This window comes from Nesoenas mayeri (assembly GCF_963082525.1).
Source record: "Nesoenas mayeri genome assembly, chromosome: 3".
NCBI classification, from domain to species: domain Eukaryota; kingdom Metazoa; phylum Chordata; class Aves; order Columbiformes; family Columbidae; genus Nesoenas; species Nesoenas mayeri.
The window spans coordinates 91553860-91572695 of NC_137544.1; the positions used below are offsets into that span (position 1 = coordinate 91553860).

At 40.2% G+C, this 18836-nt stretch overlaps 1 protein-coding gene across 8 annotated transcripts in view; it reads right to left on the minus strand.

The window, feature by feature from the left end:
* Positions 1-18836, minus strand: part of EPAS1 (endothelial PAS domain protein 1) — a 78013-nt gene that overhangs the window by 4409 nt on the left and 54768 nt on the right. For 4 of the 8 annotated variants that reach the window (XM_080342379.1, XM_080342377.1, XM_080342375.1 and 1 more), the window contains 6 exons: positions 10534-10640; positions 5477-5624; positions 4544-4752; positions 4032-4219; positions 2953-3063; positions 762-1246 (listed from right to left, as the gene is read on the minus strand). In XM_080342379.1, the coding sequence (XP_080198505.1) occupies positions 762-1246; positions 2953-3063; positions 4032-4219; positions 4544-4752; positions 5477-5624; positions 10534-10640 (1248 nt within the window). Of the gene's footprint in view, positions 1-761; positions 1247-2952; positions 3064-4031; positions 4232-4543; positions 4753-5476; positions 5625-10533; positions 10641-18836 lie in introns of all 8 variants that reach the window. The other 4 variants (XM_080342378.1, XM_080342376.1, XM_080342374.1 and 1 more) reach the window with 1 other exon arrangement.

An 18836-nucleotide genomic window follows, 5' to 3' on the forward strand; every position in this document is an offset into this window, starting at 1 on the left:
CATTCAGACACATTCAGTATTTCTGTCAACAAGAAGAAAACCCAGAAAGCAAACTACAGGTAAACTGCAGTGCTTCATGGTTTAAAATGACCATTGCTATTTCACATATGTCCTCAATGTTTTAGCATGACCAACACAGAAGACCCACACTGCGTGCTACCCAAGAGCTACAGAGAAGCTTGTAGCTACGAGAGGAAACTTCTAGGACTGTAGCCTCTGACCTACATCTCATCTCATGCTGTTCACATGTGTAAGAAAGTGATTGAGGCAAAAAAGGGCTGTAGAAAAGAAGTCCCTGTAATTTCAAATCTTAGATGTAATATTTACATGTGCCACAGTAAATGTTCTTTTATCCCTCCTTTTCCCCTGTTTTCTGTTGTGCAAAAAATTGGTGTAAAATAAGAAATTATGCATGGGTCCTAGCTTACTGCTGGACCAGTAAGCCTTTTCAGAATTTGTTTATAACTGCATAAAGTCAAGCAGGCTTCCCAAAATTACTTGGGTCACTATCTTTACCTGACCAGCAGGAAATCCATCCACGCATCCTCATGAGCACCAAAAAAAATTAGCATCCTTCTGCTTCCCCTAGGATGACTGCCACTGGGAGAGCACCACACTAATTTCCCCAAAAGTGCAATATGATGCTCATCACAACAATTATTCCAGCTGAATCGAGAAAATTTTTCAATAGTATGACTCCTCCCTACCCCCAAAATTCTTTTCTGAGTAAAATACATAGTTATACCCCTCAAAACGCTTACCTTTTTTTATATATGGGCATGCTGTGAGAATGTATTGGTGGCCCTGAAGGGGAACTCGATAGGGATCCTGAGTATTTATCCATGAGTCTCCATTTAGCAGGAACATATTCTAATGGGGGATCAGGTGGCCACTGGGTGTTTGGTCTTCCTCCCATCGAAGACAGGGGAGTGCTGGCTTGATGATGGTACGGTGGCAGTGATGACCTACTCACATTGTTGAAGAACACTGATGACAGGGACCCGTGACCAGGGTTCATGTTTTTATTTGATATCTGTGGGCGATATTTCTCTGGGGGAAACTGATTCTGTGAAGCAGAAGCAAGGGGTTGGAAGATGGAACTCATGCTACTTAGACTCTGCTGGGTATTTTGTGCACTTTCAGAGAGAGGACGTTCTTCTTGGCAGATTGGGCTGAGCTGGAAATCTTCTCCATCCATAGGAATGTAAGGAGCCAAGGTTTCAAGGTCCAGTTCATTGAAGTCAGTCTGCATAAAAGTAAAGTTGATGAAGAAACTAAAAGTTAGTAATAGTTGTGGCAGTTAGTGTGATATGAAATACTAGTAGATGTGAAGCTGAAAAAAATCACTATATGCCCAATTTACCTACATGAAACTGGCCAGCACCTATTTAAAGATGTCTTATTTCTGTGACTAGCATACATGTACATCATATCATCAGCAGCAAAATATGACAAAAAAAGGAAAAAAAACCCTCTCAGATAAGCAGTATTTGCTAAAGGAGCTTGCATGCAGCCTGCAGCACCACTGTGATTAGAACTAGATCTTGTTTTTCATTGAGCTTTGAATAACATGTCTGCCAGAACTCTACATGTAGTATGTAGTTCAACCTCAGTCTTTTTCATGCTAAAATAGAAAATACAGCTTTCTCATAATCCAGCTACATGGAAAAAAAAAAAGCATCTAAAAATGCAAAAGTTTAAAAAAGTGTAGTTGGAAGGACTCCATTGCACTTAAATCTGTACTTTTTATTTCCATGGAGAACTAGTCATATTTAAATTCATTTCTCTTGGCGTTTGACCAGAGCTGAAGAGAGGATGAAATGAATGTTGGGCTACTAGTCAGCTCATGACAGGGACACTCTTCTAACACTCATTTTTCTCACCAGGCAAACCTGCTGATGTGGTGGGACACACCTGAGCAAGCAGATGCTGAGTCTGACAAAACTGAAGCTTGCACATGTCAAGTCTTGCACTGAGTTTGATCTTGATCCACATCTTCCTCCTACCTGTCCACTCTTTTTATTGCTCTTAGTCCTGTTTCTATGCCAAAACTTAAATTTCTTCAGGATATTGACTACAGCCTACCTGTATCTTACTCAATCTGCAAACTGGACTGGCAAATTGAAGCACTTCATCTGGGCTCCAGTCCCCCCAGACTTTCTATGGGATTAACTGAAGGACCTGAGTGTAAGGTCTGAGCTTCCAGTCAGCAATGCCTGCTCCTTTCTCTTAACTATTGAGAAATACAAGCTCTTAACAAAGGCATTTCAATTCAGTACCTAAAATAAGGTGGGCTAAATCAAGCCTCTGCTTTCTATTCACTTACTGTAATGCTACAATAGTGGAGAATTAAGAAAGTTATTTATAGAGGAATTTTCTCTACATACACCCTGGTTAGAGTGCAGAAGGCTGGCACTTTATGTTACTTCATGTGCAAGTAATTGTCACATTTCTCTGAAATCCTCCAAGGGGAATATATCCAAAATGACAGTTTTCATTTTGTAGTTAAAGGAGGCATGTACTATGAGGGGCATTTCTTTCTCACGTTGAAGTTTTGCAAGAATTAGTTTATTTATATTTTGTTCTAGAAAGGATGTTTACTTGCTAGTCATTAGGCCAGATTTAAAAAAAAAAAAATGCTGCTGCTTATATTCTTTATCCAGTCTACAGAAGCTTCTAAATCGTGAAAGCGCTCTGCTGCTTCTTTCTTCTTAGCAGTGCCAGCACAGTGACACCCTAAGACACTTGCTTCAGAGAGTTAGGGGTAGCAACTTACACCCCAGCTTTTGAAAGTGTATATTTTTGTTAGTGTTGCGCATCAAAGTTTTGGTGTACATGTGAAAATGCAGTTCGCATGTATGTTACTACACCTGCATATACAGCAGATATCTGTACTATCTGCTAGCAGGGGACTGATTTTTATGGCTTTTGGAAGAGAGAGTAGTTCCTTACCTGGGAGTTGCACTGATTTTTTGATTCTGTGTCCATGGCAAAGAGTTTTTCAATCACCTCAATCTTAAAATCTTCATCCACAGAATTGTAATAATCTCCTGGGCTGCTTGGCTGAACAGAAATAAGAAATTGATATAAGCAGCAAGATAACCACAGTATTGGCTTAGCATCATGCAGTTTATCCTTTGCTATTCAGTAACAGATCCTTCCTGTGATACCAGGCTGCATATATAGTGTCCTCAGAACCCAAACTGTCCATTTCTATCCTATGCTTTTCTCCAACAATGATTACTTGTCATTACAAAATTTGACAGTTATACTGATTAACAAAGGCACTCAATACAGGAACCTGGTTGTCATCTTAGTTTAAATGTTTCATGTGTTTTGTTGTTGGTGGTGGGTTTTTGTTGTTGTTGTTCGGTTTGGTTTATTTATTTGTTTGTTTTGGCAACTGGGAGCAGCACCATGAGATGTACACTATTAAATACTTGTGCCAAGAAGGGAGATGCTTAGCACCACCTCAGTGTCTTTACTAAAATTAAAATTGGACATCGTCTAGTCAAAAGCTGGCTAAGAGTGGCTCCCACTCTTGGGGGCAATGCCCTGAAAGCACATTAATTCTTTCAGTGAGGAACTCCATGGAGCTGCTTTCAAGCCTCAGTTGCATAAAGTTTCTGGACTGGAGCCTACAGCTTCCAATTAACAAACAGAAAGAGGCCATATGGGTCGGGGGTAATGCTTCCAGTGCCACACCATTTTACATTGGATTTTTATTTAAGACTCACTCCATGAAAGGTGGTAGCATATTCTTCTACTGGTTATTTTTATAGGTTATAGTAATTACTGAGGGACAGCTGCGAGAAAATGAGGATTGCAATGTAGAGAGAGGATGCAGGTCCAATTTGATGTTTTTGCTATTGATGCTTAAGATAAATGCAGTACAGGAAGGACATAGATACACTGGGGGTTGTTAATAAGCAATGAGACTGCCAGCATGAAAACACCATCTACATGTGTTGATGGGACTTACATACAAAACACAGCATGCATTTTTTTTTTTTAAAAAAAGCTCCTCTTACCGTGGAACAGCTACTGTTGCTGCTTGCGCTTGGAGTACTGCTGCCAGGTGCAATCTGAGGCATTGTAAAGGACGGTATTGTCAGTGTTTCACCTTGAGCAGCATGGCTTTTCCCTTCCGCTGGCCACGCTTTGTTTGGTGTCAAAACAGCAGTGGTGAAGGCAGGGGCTTCCTCAAACTTCTGTGTCCCTGCATGGAGGTCTAACAGTATTAATAGACACTTTTAGGTTGTGCTGTGTTATGATATAATTGCAGCTATTCATTGAAAGTAAACACTGTTCCTAGTTGCCATGACAATAAGTTGGCATAGGCTTAATGCATGTTGTTTAGTCAGCAAGAAAGCCTGATTCTGCTCTCATTCACAGAAATTTTCCACTGGTGTGAGCACATGGGCTCTTACAGCCATTACTCCTGATTTGTACACACAGCAAACAGACCTTGTCTGTTAAGCTCCTAAATGGAAGCTCATACGTGGTTCTTTGTTACACAAAAATTATTTATACAAATACTAACCAAAATCCAGGGAAATAATGGCATCGCCGGGTGTTGGTGCCAGCTGAGCAAGTTCCTCTGGTTCCTCCTTTAACTTAGTAAACAAGAAGTCACTCTTCTCTGTGCTGGGGATGCCGCTCTCATAGGCGGTGCTCATCGTCAGCAGGTGAGGCTTGAAGAGTGATTCCGTTTGGTCCATGGAGAACACGATGTCGTTCTTCTCAATTTCACTGACAAGAAAATGGGTTTTAGGTATTTTGCAGCATAAACTCCCTAAAGCTGGGGCCCATAGGAGCATTTTGGCCACTCGGTGGCAAGCCGGGCTCCCGTCAGGCGAGGCACCGTTCCAGCGTTGCTGAGCACCACCAGCTCAGATGACGCAGAGAGTGTGGTCAGGATTTCTGTGGGAATACTCTGGGCTTTGTTGCTGTGCTTTGTAAAGGGATGTAGTTGAGGTTATAATGACCCAGACTATCACTCAAATAAGTATTTCCTATTTTAGCCCCATCTAGGACCAAAAATACTTGAGTTTTGCCAAACAGAGGCAAAACTCCTGATTGGTTCTGATTTTTGAGGCAGAAAACAGCTTCTCTTAGCAACAAAAGAGACAATCACTACTTAATTTTTTCTCTCTGTGACAGAATTAGAAAAACAAAACATATTAGCAGTTGTGTTACACAATAAAATCAGTGCAGGCTTTATACTCTGGTGAATCAGCCCAGCAGCCATTCTGCACAAGAGAAAGGCTGTGGTGTGTTTCGACAGCGTGTATGGGAACAGGCATGCCGCATTTTTCATCGAAGTCTAACAGCAGTAAACAAGACTGAACAAACATGACTAAACTGATTTCAGAATAACAACACTGAATAAATAGACCCTTCAAAAGTTCCTCTGATTATTGTGTTTCTTCCAACACATAAATACATGCATGATTTTGTGTCCCACAGGACTTACCTCAGCACGTAGTTGACACAAACGATACACTGAGGCTGCAGGTTGCGAGTGTTGTAAATCACCGTCCCCTGAGTCTCCAGCCATACGTATCCACCATGCTTGGCGAGCATTCGGTACTGCCCCGTCACTACTTGACCTTTTGTACACACTGAGAAAAGGGGGCAGAGAGAGATAAATAATGCAGCAGGACAGGAACACACAATATATAATGCTTGTTTTAAATAAACCCACTTCTGAGTTTGCATTATGCAAAACCGTACTAAGGCATTTATTAGCAAGGATGCTTAACTTTGTGAAGATTCAGCCATTTGAAATATAAAAGGGGCTGTTCATTTGAGGTTGCCTCTCCAGATTGGAAATTTGAATTCTTGAGATGGTCTGAGTATTCACATCAGACTGTGAGATTTTTTAAAAATTTAATATAAGATCCTCAAAATAATGCCTGCTGATGGCATGTTCTGTGAGAGTTCCTGTCCTAGAAGTGCTTCAGTTTGGGCTCCTAAGTTGATCTGTAGAAAAGTGAATTTATTCAGGAAACTGTTTAATAGGTTCATTATTTAGGTGATGGATAAGCCCGAGACTCAGATGATTTAAAAGCTATTCTCACAAAAAAAATTTTAAAATCTCATGGTTTGAATCTATACCTCTTTTTATACCTTAGAGTGAGGAGCTGGTGATATCAACAAGAAGAAATGTCACTCTTAAAAAAGTATCAAAAACGGTAAATGGGACTGTTTTGTCTATGAGAAAAATAAAGCTGAACTACTGTACTTCTCTGTCTGCTGGAACTGAGCCGTTCCTCTGCAATAGCTTGAAATTAGCTGCTGAGAAGGAACCAAGACCCATGTGATAAATCAAATAATGTTTGTTTAACTCAAAACGTGTTTTTGAACTGGCCTGTGTTTTTTAAGCCATAAACTCACAGTAATACAACTCGGGTTTAAAGCTTCATCTAGGTATTGAAAGGGTGAAATGCCCCCTCCTAAATATTTTGTAATATTTGAAAAGAATGAGTTTTCAGTATGGAGCTTTGGACTATTGAGATGTGAAGTTTTATGACATCTTATCTGTTGTAAACCCATTCCTAAAAGCAATGAATATTGTCATTCAATTCACAGTTGTCAGTTGAGGAAAAATATTGTTGATGGCAATAAAATTAGGGCTGGAGTACACAAGCAGTACTGGCACTAATAAGGGTCTGTATTTGTAAGCAGACATAGTTGCACTGAGTAGCAAAAGTGGGAACTGGCTCAACTAAACTTTTGACCACATTGGCAATCTTGTCTTTTAAACAGCTTTTATGCCTGAAGACAGTATGTCATCGAACTAATGCCCTAACAGTTATGCAATTTGACTCAGTAAGGCTGGAAACTTGATTCTGCAGGTTTTGTACAGAAAAATTCCTTGTGAATGTGGCCATTAACAGAAGCTATTTATTGTCGGTCTCTCCTACATCACCACCATACAAATGTACAAATCCAGGCCTGTGAAATGCAACAACTGTTCTGCAGATAATTGTTGCTGTGTTTATCCTTCTGTCTCTGGAGTTTGTTTGTTTTCTGCCTAGGAGTATTTAATCATCCTTCATTTAATTTATTTAGACAAAGTAGAACATTACTTTTATTGATTAAATACTTCTGGTGGAACAAAATCAAAAGGCTTTCATTTCAAAGTGTTTTAGTGACTGGACTGTTCTGCTCTGCTTGTGAAACATAATTACACTGCTTCCTAATCATCAGCTCATCAATAAGAGTCACAGTGTAGGCGCCTGTTGCATTACAAAGAAGCTTTTTACTGCTTTAATCTTTTTTATTATTATTATTCAAAGCATGTCATGTTCTGATATAATAAAGTACAGCAGAATCCCTCCATGGGGTAATCTCATAAATTACTAATACACTTGCAACTATTGACTTTGCTATCAATGCTACATTTAAGGTTCTGCGTTCAGAGTGAACTTCTCTTCTCTTTTTTCTTTTTTTTTTTTAAAGTACACATTACCTGTATCTTTATAGAAGTAGTAACATCTCAGTGAAACAGGCTCCAAATTATACTCCTTATCTTTGAGTGGAGAAAGGGGGAAGGCAGGGATGAATTTAACTGAACACAAATTTTGGTTTTTTTTAATTGCTGTGAGACATTCAAGAACTATGATTTACTTGGAAGGCTTGTTGAGCTTCTGCATATTCACTGATGTCAACAGCAAAATTCCTATTGGCTTTAATGGCAACAAGACCTGACCCTAATAATCTATAATCACTTCCATTTAATCACTGCATTGGAAAATATAGCTCTGTGGTCAATCTTTTGTGTAGATTTAGGTAACAAGACAGAGATTTTCATCTTGCACAACACGTGAAAAACTAGGTATGCTAAATACTGCTAAACACATTCTAATCTTCCATTTGATGATGACTGATTGAGACTTTTGTACTCTATATGCAACTATACTTCCAGACAAGAACACAAACACTATTGTGGCTTGCTTCTATGTGAGGTCATCGTTTCACCTCAGGAGAAAAAAAGAGCAACTAACTGCAGTACAGTCAAACTACAATAAGCATGATCTATCACTAAATTAGAAGGAAGGAAAGGGAAGGACTTCTGCTGCTATCCAAGAGACTAATTTTTGAGGTTTCACTCCCTCCCTTCAAACTTTAGTTTCCTTCCTCTATTTCTTATGCATCTTTACAACACTAAATGGTTGGCACTGTCAGAATTGATGACTGTATTATTGCATGAATATATACTCTATAGATAGAATATTTCTAATAAAAATTATTGTTCAATAAATACAAGTGTGCTGAACATTAATTTTGAGGTGGATATTTCCATGTATAAAATGAACATGCCCAGGAAGGACTAATAAGTTCTGCATAGCTAGATGCTAGGAAGAACTAGTAAGTTGTGTATAAGCTATATACCTGCTTGGTTACCCTGTGCATTAGACAACATCTCAATGGCACACATTATGAAACCCTATTTGGACAACTTATGTGTTTTCTCAAGTCACAGCTTGCTGTCACTTCGCCTATGTGGTTGTTCTCCGAGTTGGTGAGAAGCTGGACTGTCCCAGAAGACATGGGAAGTATTTATTTTAGAAAAACAAAAGGGGTCGAATTTGCTGGAGATGTAAACTGATGGTTGTATTGTTGGCAACAGCATTTAGCACAGATTTTGGTCCTGTGCTTCCAACAGTAAAGATCACCCATGCTGCTCCTGTGCTATGATAAACACTATGGAACAGTTTGATCCTAAATATTTGTAACCTGTGCAACGCACAGTGCCTTGAGCATTTTTGCTGGTATAACTCACCCCTCTAAACTTTCCCTCACCTTCATTCTGCTTCTCCGTTAGTCCTCGTGCCCAACAGCAAAAACTTGTAGGACATGGCTCTTTTCAGTAGGCACAAGTGGCATCTAGACATAAACTCTGCACTATGTGAGGTGAATAGAACTTGCTAGAGTGAGGAGAAACCTCCATCAGTGCGTGGTCAACATGGGTCCCAGAAGCTCTCCAGAAATCTTTACTTGGACAAGTACCACTTCAGTGCTCTCATTTAATTAACTGGATAGGGATAACCAACAAGGGCTCACTCATTCCTGTTACCAAAGAGACTGCCAGCTCTCATTTAATTCCCTTCCCGGTGTTGTCTCATTCTTAGAAATGCAACACAATGATTTAAAAGCAACACTGCAGCACACCCACTGGTTTCTCAGGATGACCATCGATAGCCCAGCATAGGGTATGGACAGCTTATCTATGAGTGTCACAAACTCCTTTTCACTGTTAAAAGCATGAACACATTACCTGAGAAACAATTTTAACAAATACATTCCCAGAAAAACTCTCTATAAATATAGTGTGATTTCTTTCCTATTATTTTTTTAAAGCAGCTCTGGAACACTATTTTACAGCACACAGCTTTAATCACTGCCAAGCATTCTTTCAATTAACATTTTGACTCAAAGCTGTCCTGAATCCTTGCCATTAGAGCTAACACATATTCTCTTTTCCTCTTAAGGTCAGGCAGTTATTCTTTGCTGCTACTTTTCTCTGGGAAGTACAGAAATACTCTCTGTAAGTCTGTTTGGTAGACAATTCCCTACAGACCTGACCTACGTCATGGGCTTTTTCTTGAGGACTGAGACCTTGACCATAGTAACTACAAAGCGTTTTTTCTTTTTCTTTTAGCTTGTGGACCATAGTCTAGGAGCTTTGCTTTGTTTTTATAAAAAGAGTAGCAGCAGATATTTTAGTGACGTGTCTGAGAACTCTCCCATACACTAATTCAGTGGCTGTAACAGCCAAGGGTGGGAAATGTCATTTGTACATTAGTGCACCATGCTGTCTCCAGCCATAGCGCCAACTCTGAGGACAGAAACTGAAGCCTGAAATCCAGTAATCTTAAGACACCTCTTGTAAGAGAGAGAGGAAGTGTAACTGTATGGCCTGCTGAAGAGAGGGAGCAGATTGTGGATCTCATCTCTGCTCCTGGAATAATTTGGGTACTTTACATTAAAAACAGTTTACATAGGCATAAGAGTAACAAGAAGAAGCTGTTCCTAGCAGTATATATTATTTGTATAATGCATATCTCTTTCAGAAAGTCTCCTCACACGTCTGCTTTGGGTAGGGAAGATAGCTGTTATTTGGTAGCAGAAGAAAGACATTCAAAAACACACTGCAATAAGCTCTTCCTGTTACCCTTTACAGCTGCTCTTCTAGTAAAGACACTTCTCAACAGGCTACTACTGCCCAACTCAGCTTTTCAGATTTTCAGCTGATCGTTGTATTATCCCTTAGAGAGACAGTGACTAATCCTCTCTACCATCCAAGTTTAGTTTTAATCGTGACAAAAATCAGATCCTGTAAAGATCAGCAGCAGGTTTGAGCTAGACAAGCACAGTAGCCTGCAAGTTTTCTTTCCAAGTGTAAATACTGTTCTCGGAGAATATCTGCAGAGAAGGTGCATTTGTATTTTCAGCTACTTATTGAGGTAACGTCAAGTTGTGCCTTATGTGCAAACTGTGAAGAAAAATAAGAACGTTACTTACAGTTCTGGTGACTCTTGGTCATACTCTCCGAGTCCAAGGCATGGTAGAACTCATAAGCCGAACGGCCCAGCAGCTCCTCTGGATGGTATCCAATCAACTCTGTAATTCTTAAAAACCAAATATTTTAAATTCAGGTTGCCTTAGCCTTATGTTTACATGTGTAAGTCAGCTATCAGCTGTAGTCCTTAGACTAACAGAATTAAAACAACAATATAAGAAATTCTGAATTTTGGAACAGCTTAGAGGCTGGAGAACACTTCTGATCACGTTCAGAATAAATTGCCTTTTACTACTACTGGAATAAAATTTCCTAGGGATGTCATTACATGTGTTGCATATTTTCCCAGGCCTATCGCACAGTATCTCTTATGGAAGGTCTCAACTGGAAAACCACTGCTGACAAGGTTCTCAAGTTGTCCACTACATACAGAAACTCCTAACTACCATCATTCAAATTCAAATGCATATGATGGGGCTAGTGGTTGGCACCATCAAGTTTAAAAGTATGCGTACATTTAAAAAAAATACACATAGAAGGGTTAAATCACTCCTTAATAAAATAAAAATCCAAGGTGAGAAATTAAGGACAGTTAAAAGAAAAAAAACAGCTCTTCTACTTAGTGTTTCTCAACTATATGAGAATGTTAGCACATCGATTAAGTTACTTGGGTAACTAATCCACAAACTAAGTAGGATTTTACACAAAGAAAGCTATGATCTCAAAAACTAGATTTTTTCAGAGCCTTTCTGAGTATTCAGGCAAGACAAGAATTCTCACAGGTTCTTGAAGGAATGAAAATAGGTCAAACTGATTATTTTCTCTGATGAGGGGGTGGAGGAAAAGAGTTCTTTTTTCCTAAATTCAATCTGAAATACCATTGCACACAACTTTACAGGAAACCTGGTTAGTAAAAAAATAATTCAAAATTTAAAATATCTTGTCTTCTGGGAAAATAAGAAAACATGCCTATTTTCCTAGTCAACAAGACTCCTGGATGCCTTTTCCTAGCTTTTAAACTGAAATAACAAGCTGTAATGTAGCACAGAGCAGTAGCAGAAACAACTACAAACCAACTGCTAAGCTTTCATAAACCCTCAAAAGCCAGGTGGTTTGCAAGGAATGGTCACATCTTGCACGACGTCACTGCCGTCAGTGGTAGTGCCTGGTGACTAACTCCCTTGGAAAGGCTTTATCTGCCCCCACCACATTTCATTAGTGCCGTTGCTGCTTTTAAGAGACGCATCCTCCAGTTTGTGTACTCCCTGGAAGGAAAGCCTTGGCCCAGCCCTCCAAACACAAGCGTGTCTTTACAAGACAGACATGTAAATACTGTAAAACAAACAGAGCAAGAGCATGGTATTCATCTCCCAGATCCCCCTCCAGCAAGGGAAGACACAGAAGATGGAACTATTTTGTGTATGGTTTGAAGGCCAAGGCGTTGAGTCAGCTTTTCCCTCGCCTCCACAGAACTGTAATAGCTCATAGCCCCAGGACGCCTTCGTTCTGTCACTCTGAAAACTGCTCTTTGTCCTGATTTCCATGGAACAAACCTGGGTTTTAATAGTTTAGTTGACCAAAGACAGTAGCGGGTTTTACTGGGTTCCCCCTGAAGACTTACTCTCCTGTTTATGTTTACAGTTTTATTTATGCTTACAGTTAGACTGAAGGGGAAATTCTTGAATCGAGTTTCAAAAAGAGTTGCTTTTTTGACTCTCTTCACTGACAAGCTTCTGAGCTTCTAAACTGCGCCCCAGTCAAATCTGTAACTTTTCTCTGAAACCACAATTGCTTTTTCTTTGTTAACAAAAGCTGAAGTTCTAATAATGAGTTGGTCATCAGCAGAAAACAAAAAGTACAGAAGGAGACCTATTAAAAGTAAGGCTCCCAAAATACAGCTGCTGCTGGCCTGTATGCAGTCAGCTGGGACACTGGTGTAAGTGGCCAGAGGCTTTTGCCAGGACTAGTGTAAATATACAGTCTTTAAAAACAGAAACTATAGCCTTTGGCTATATAATGGCATAGTGCCATGAAACCATCCCAGTTAGTTTGGAGCTTGTCACAAGGGAAAAGCTTTTAAAATCCAGGAAGCTGAGGATTTACTCTTAATCCAGTCATTGGGACCTGAGAGCCAAGTGAGGGTTCAGCTGGGAGAAGGAAGAGGAAATAAAAATAATGGAAGAAAAAAACCAAACCAAAACAAAACCAAAAAAAAGCAGCATCGAGTACCAAGCAGCACCACTGCAAATCCAGAACCACATTACCGCCTTCCTGGATGTCAATAGTGGAACCGAGCAAGCAAAAAATGAGTGTTACAGCAGGCTGAGGGACACAACTCATCATATAGGAACTGCCAACTCTATGCCAAATTGTCTATTACGATCCCGTAAGACCCCTCTCAAGTTGTTCCTCACTGTTCATAACGAGCACACTCACTATAAAATTCTCTTCCACGGCACAGAGCAACTTATGGTGCAATCCTTCTGCGACAATGTTAAATTTAATTAGATCTAATATAATCTTGGATGAAAGTTAGCAAGTGGTGGGTTGGTATCTTTTTACTACAACCAACTGAAAAGTGTATTAAAAAACAGAAAAGGATATCAAAGAAATACCCACAAGCCCCACAACATTGACCAAATTCTAAACTCGTGCCTGCTAACAGTGAAATACTAACCAAGAGTAATTGTTTTAAAATAGTTACTAAGAAAAAAATTAAAAGGCTAAGCAGCCTCTATGACCTTGTCAGCTGATCTGTTAATCTATTGCAACTATTCAGATTAATTACATTTCTCTCTAAACAGTCCTGGGAGTGAATTTTTTTTTTTTTTTCTAATATAGAATGTTTCTTTCTCCCATCCTAAAAAAAATCCCTAAAACTGGCTGACAGTGTTTCCTAGATACATTTTTAAATACCACTATTTTATAACAAACAAGAATTGTTAACAGTATTAGTTGGGCTGCATGAACTGGTAGATCACACCCTCCTTTAGTACTCCTCTGATGCTACTGACCCTGAAAAGCTAAAAAAAATCTGGTGGGCTGCAGGTGGTGCAGGGCTGGAAATCAGATTAGCCAATTCCAGGGCAGCTATTCCTGTCTCCATCATAACCATCCTGTGACTCTTCTGAGGTGTTTGTGGAAGACCTGGCCCCAGCAGAGAGCCCAAAGAGCACTTGGGCCAGGAGGCTGCGAGGGCTTCAGCAAAGGTCCCTGCACTGACCTCACCTGAGCATTGCTTTGAGGTTCATCAAGTGAGGTGCACCCTCCAAACCCCGCCTGCTTTCCGGAGGAGCCTCTTAGCAATATGAAATGCCAGGTGAATGCAAAGAGGTCCATGTGCAAAGGAAAAAGCATCCTATGGAGCTATGAGGATGAGGAGTACATAACTAAGAGAGTAACAGAAATACATATGCCCTGTGGGACCAAAGAGTCATTTACAAAACCTTAGTCCACAACACAAGTCTTCTACTTTTGCTTAGACACCAGACAGAAAATTGCTCTTTGTGCAAGCTGTGGAATGACAAAATTGGAAAACAAACTGTATGGTGGTTTTGGATGGCATTCCTGCCATGGTAGGCTTTGTGTTACCTTCACATTTGTAAAAGCTAAATTGGTGCTAATTGGATAATAATCATTTTTGTTGAAGACAGGTGGGCTAAGAGGCTGTTTATTCGCCCCTTAACCACTCATTTCTGAAAACACAAATACCTTTGGGGGAATCTAATATTGCCAGACTAGCCCTTCAGTTTTCTGAGCTAAACATGTCACCATGATTTACCGAGGTCAAAAATCTCAGCAAGAGGTGGGCAGCAGCCCTCTGTTCCAGCTACCGCTACTTATATGCTTTTTGGGCACTGCTTCAGTTTCTCTTAACATGCCCATTTCTTAGGATGTGGAGTAAAGGCAAAGTTTTGTGCTTAGGGTACAAAACAGAGAAACAAGCAATTTGAATCCTATTTCTAGATTTGTACAGCTTTGCTCTACTTTATCTCTTTGAGACACGGCAAATCAAACAAAACTCACTGCTTCCAAGGCTACATCTCCTAAGAGATGAGCTATTTCAAGTGTTTTGGTTATTCTTAAAATTGTGCTTTTCTGTCTCTTTGTAGGAGCACAAAGCTTTTTATTGTATACCATTTCTTGAGTTAAAATAGTATCATAAGAACCACCAGGACTGAGAAGTCATGCTCTTTGTGAAAGGCTGCTGTAATGTTGACTGCTCATTAAAAAAATATCTGGGTGTATATTCATCTGGCTGTGTGTGGACTGTGTGTGTGAGGGTGTGGATCTCTTAACAAAGTCTTTTTGTATTCAAACTGTTAACCAAGTTATTGAAGTTAAATTGGTCTTGACGGGAACAAACAAACAAAGCTATACTTAAAGCAGAATGAGTTAAAATTAAAAAAGGAGAAAAAAAAATACAGCCCAATACAGCCACTACACCTGTGCTAAATCACTCTGCCAGCCTGCTAGAGCAAGCAACAGGGCAGCGCGGCAGTCCTGCCAAGCACCCACATTTCCTCTCAAAACTATTCGTGCCTGCTTCTACATTAACCCAGGCCAATGAAAAAACAAAATGCAAAGTCCTGGGACCCTTGTCCATTCCTTAGATGGACGGCTGGCCCGGTCACGTGTATCAGACCTGCTAGACAAAATAAAATAGATGGGTACATTAAAAACTTCACCAAAATTCTCTCTCTCCTACTCATTTAGTCTATCTAAATCCAAGTTTCATTATTAACAAAACAAGTTGGTAATGTTTTCTTAAATATGACATATATCAAAAGCCAGTTTTGCCAAATATGGATCTTTGGCTTCACATATTATCACTTCACTGTTGTCTCCATACTGCATTTTCCCTCTGAGCAGGGAGGGAGGGACAGAAGCTCCTTTCAAATGCTTATTTGCATTCTCACCTAATTTTAAAATATTCCCCAAATATAGGTCAAATGGGAAACTGACTTTAATCTTCATATGAAGTTCTGTGCCTGCAGATTTGTTTGTTTTAAAGGAACATAACTGGAAGCACAATAGAACTCAGTTTCCTCACAGTCAGGCACAGCCTGGATCCCAAATGTACACTCATATTAGGAGAAACTTAATTGCGACCACAACACCATTGGCATTGCATCTTCCTGCACCATCCTGTTCTGAACCATCATGCGTCTTCCATCACTCCTTCTTCAACTCTTCCATTAAAATGTTCCAATTGAGAAAAAGCAAAAACGAGTACAGCTAATCGAGTTCCTTGTAACCAGGAACATACAATTCCCCAAAGCCAGCCATGCCTCCAAAGTAATGGAGAACATACACTTTCCAGTGTGCTGGTGCCAGGGAACTGGTTTCTGACACAGCCCCCGCAGTTGCCGCCTGCACATCTCGCCCCGCGCAGGATAGAATTGTTTCCTTACCCTTCTCTCCCCCCACACATGCTACCCACAGTAATTACAGGCAAAGAGCTCTTCCCTTTCCCCTCCCAGCACCCCAGAGAGGTCGCAGGGATGAAGGTGAAAAGCCAACACCACCTACAATGCCACCTTATCCTCCCTGCTTTCTAAACCCTGGTCCCCTCCAAAACACAGCATATGGTTTTCCTCTGTTGGGCATAAACCATAAAGGCTAAGACTGGATGTGCTGGAGCACCTGAAGTAGCTTTGGGATATTCTATCAAATTCAGATACACTTTTCACTTTTGTTTTGTGGATTTTTCCACCACAGAAACATACTGACACTATTTCTATCTACCTATTGCCCCCACGGCCCTGCACAGGAAGATACACTGAGCATCAGCTATGCCACCAGGGTAGCAAAATTGCCTTTGTACAAAGACTTGACCTTTTTTTCCGAATAAAACACCCCCACTGGTGATCCTCCCTGACACAAAACATTGTGTAGCTGAACTAAATCCTCACTTGGATTATTGAATTGTACCACTGATCAGCATTTCCGTATTACAGCTAAAATAATCCTTCCTGTAAACCACTTAGCCAAGATAAGTGGAGCAAGGGAAATGGCTGAAGCAGGCATTTAACAAAACAACGTCTTTTTATTATTTATATCTCACAAACCTTTCTTTACAGTCCCATCACTTTGTGAAAGCCATTTTAAGAATACAAACATATCCTACCTAATCACTGGCAAGTCATGGGCCCATATATAAAAAATTGGTTTTGGAAGGCAAAATGTATGAGCCAGCATCTCACACATTTTAAATGAGGTACGGCCAGTCTTGCCAGCCTTATACTGCATCTGTCCTGTACCCTCCTGAGGAAAAGACAAAAGAATCAAGGCACTCCATGTCAGCCAACTAGTTTTTGTTATGAAGTGTAAAAGGCCTATATTTTGCAGCAATCATGAGTTTTCCTAAGGAGACAACAGATATGATCCTCATTTTCCTCAAGGATAAATTTCAACTTCATGTACAAGGGCAGCTCTCCTTTGTACCCACTTAAGCTTCACACTAAAGGCATATGCTTCCATTAGTAAGGTCCAGCATGCCACTAAGGTACTTTCTCAGAAATCCTAGAGTTTCTTCAAACTGAACTCTTCAAAACCAAAAACCTAATGCTCCCTGGAAGCAGATCTGTCCACACCAGATGAACTGCAAAGGAGATACTCGGATCGCTGCAGAAGCCGGCTAGAGGAGGCACACTGCCCTCAATGATATCAGCCCTGGACTGCAAAGACACACTCTTTTACAGAGAAATGATCATAGAATCATAGACTAGAATCCTAGAACAGTTTGGGCTGGAAGGGATGTTCAAAGGTCCAAGCCCCTTGCAATGAGGCAGGACATCTAATAAACAAGCTGTGTCAGCCCTGCTGTGTTGCTGCAGAAAGGCCAGAGCAGGTTGAAAAGGGTTTAGGCATCTGACTGGCACATGCTGCTTTTCCTCCTCCACTCTGCAGTCTGGATTAACATTCTTGGCATAAGCTGCTCCTTCAATGCCATTTGTCTAGCAGCACTGAATTTGATAAGAACAGCTGAATGTTTTGCATTTTTATGTGTCTAGTGATGTGTCGTCTGTCAGAGAGAAATCAACATCCCTCTAGGATGGAACCAAGAGCTAAGATGATCTGCTGGGAAGAACCTGAAAGGTTTGTGAGGTCTCCTCCTTGTCCGGCCTGGCTGGCTTTTTACAGCTTTATCATAATCTCAATAAAACATGAAGGAAACATCCAACCAAAACTATTTAGTAAAATATGTGATATTTTGTTCCCTGGTTTTAAAGGAAAATCTCTGAAATTCCTTACAAGTTACAGCCTCCAGAGGAAGCTGTTGTATTTCACTGCCATATGATAAGTTTTCCCTGTAAATCTACTCCCACTAGTAAAGGCAGGGCATAATGTCATTCTTTTTAAAATAAGCATGTGTATCTTTAATGGGACAGCATCAGTCTCTCTAATTCTCATTTATTATTACTTATGCATTACTTATGCATTAAACATGTGAATGTTGCAATACAGCAAAATCCTCTGTTACCCTTCTCTAGTCTGTCTCTGAATGGCCCCAGTAATTCAGTAAGGTCCAGCATGCTTTTAACAATGAGTCACTACCATATTGTTGCTTCCCCCCCCAACAGCAAAATCATATTGATATCTCAATTTTTTTCATCCCGAAAGTATTAAGAAAAATAAGTCTATTTTCTTGTGGTTACATCAGAAGACACTTTTAGTTACAAAACGCGCTGCTGCATTCTCAGAGAGGTCAGAAGAAGGTCAGTCACAAGTTTCACACTTGTAATCTTGCTTTCATCCAGAGCTGCTAACACTGCTAGTTTATGTGGTTGCTTCATCACATTGCTTAAAATAATACTCTTGCTTAGCACAAATTTTAAATCATCTTTGAAGGATAAAAAAAAAATAACCAAGATCTCAATCCTGTGAGCTTTTGCATGAAATGCAAGCATACATATAATCCCACTGATAACCCTAAAGACCTCAGTGGCCGCTAGCATTTCTGAATTTCAGGAGACCAGTTTCATTAGACAGAAAACTTTATATTAAATTCAAGGATGACCTCATAAACTTTAAAAAAAAAACCAAACAAACACCAAACCCACAGTAGTACAGACAGGACTTTCTGGGGAAACAGTGGGACAGTTCATGAGAAGGGATCTCTGGCTCACTCACACGCAGGGAAAATGGCTACCACAATATGTAGGGACATGGAAAAGAGATGGATGGCACAAAATGCCATGGAGATCCCAGGGGAAATCAGGCAGGTGGACACTGGGAGGAGCTCAATTTTTTCCACTCAAGAGTAAAGCATGGGGAACAGAGGACACAGCCCCTTGCTTGA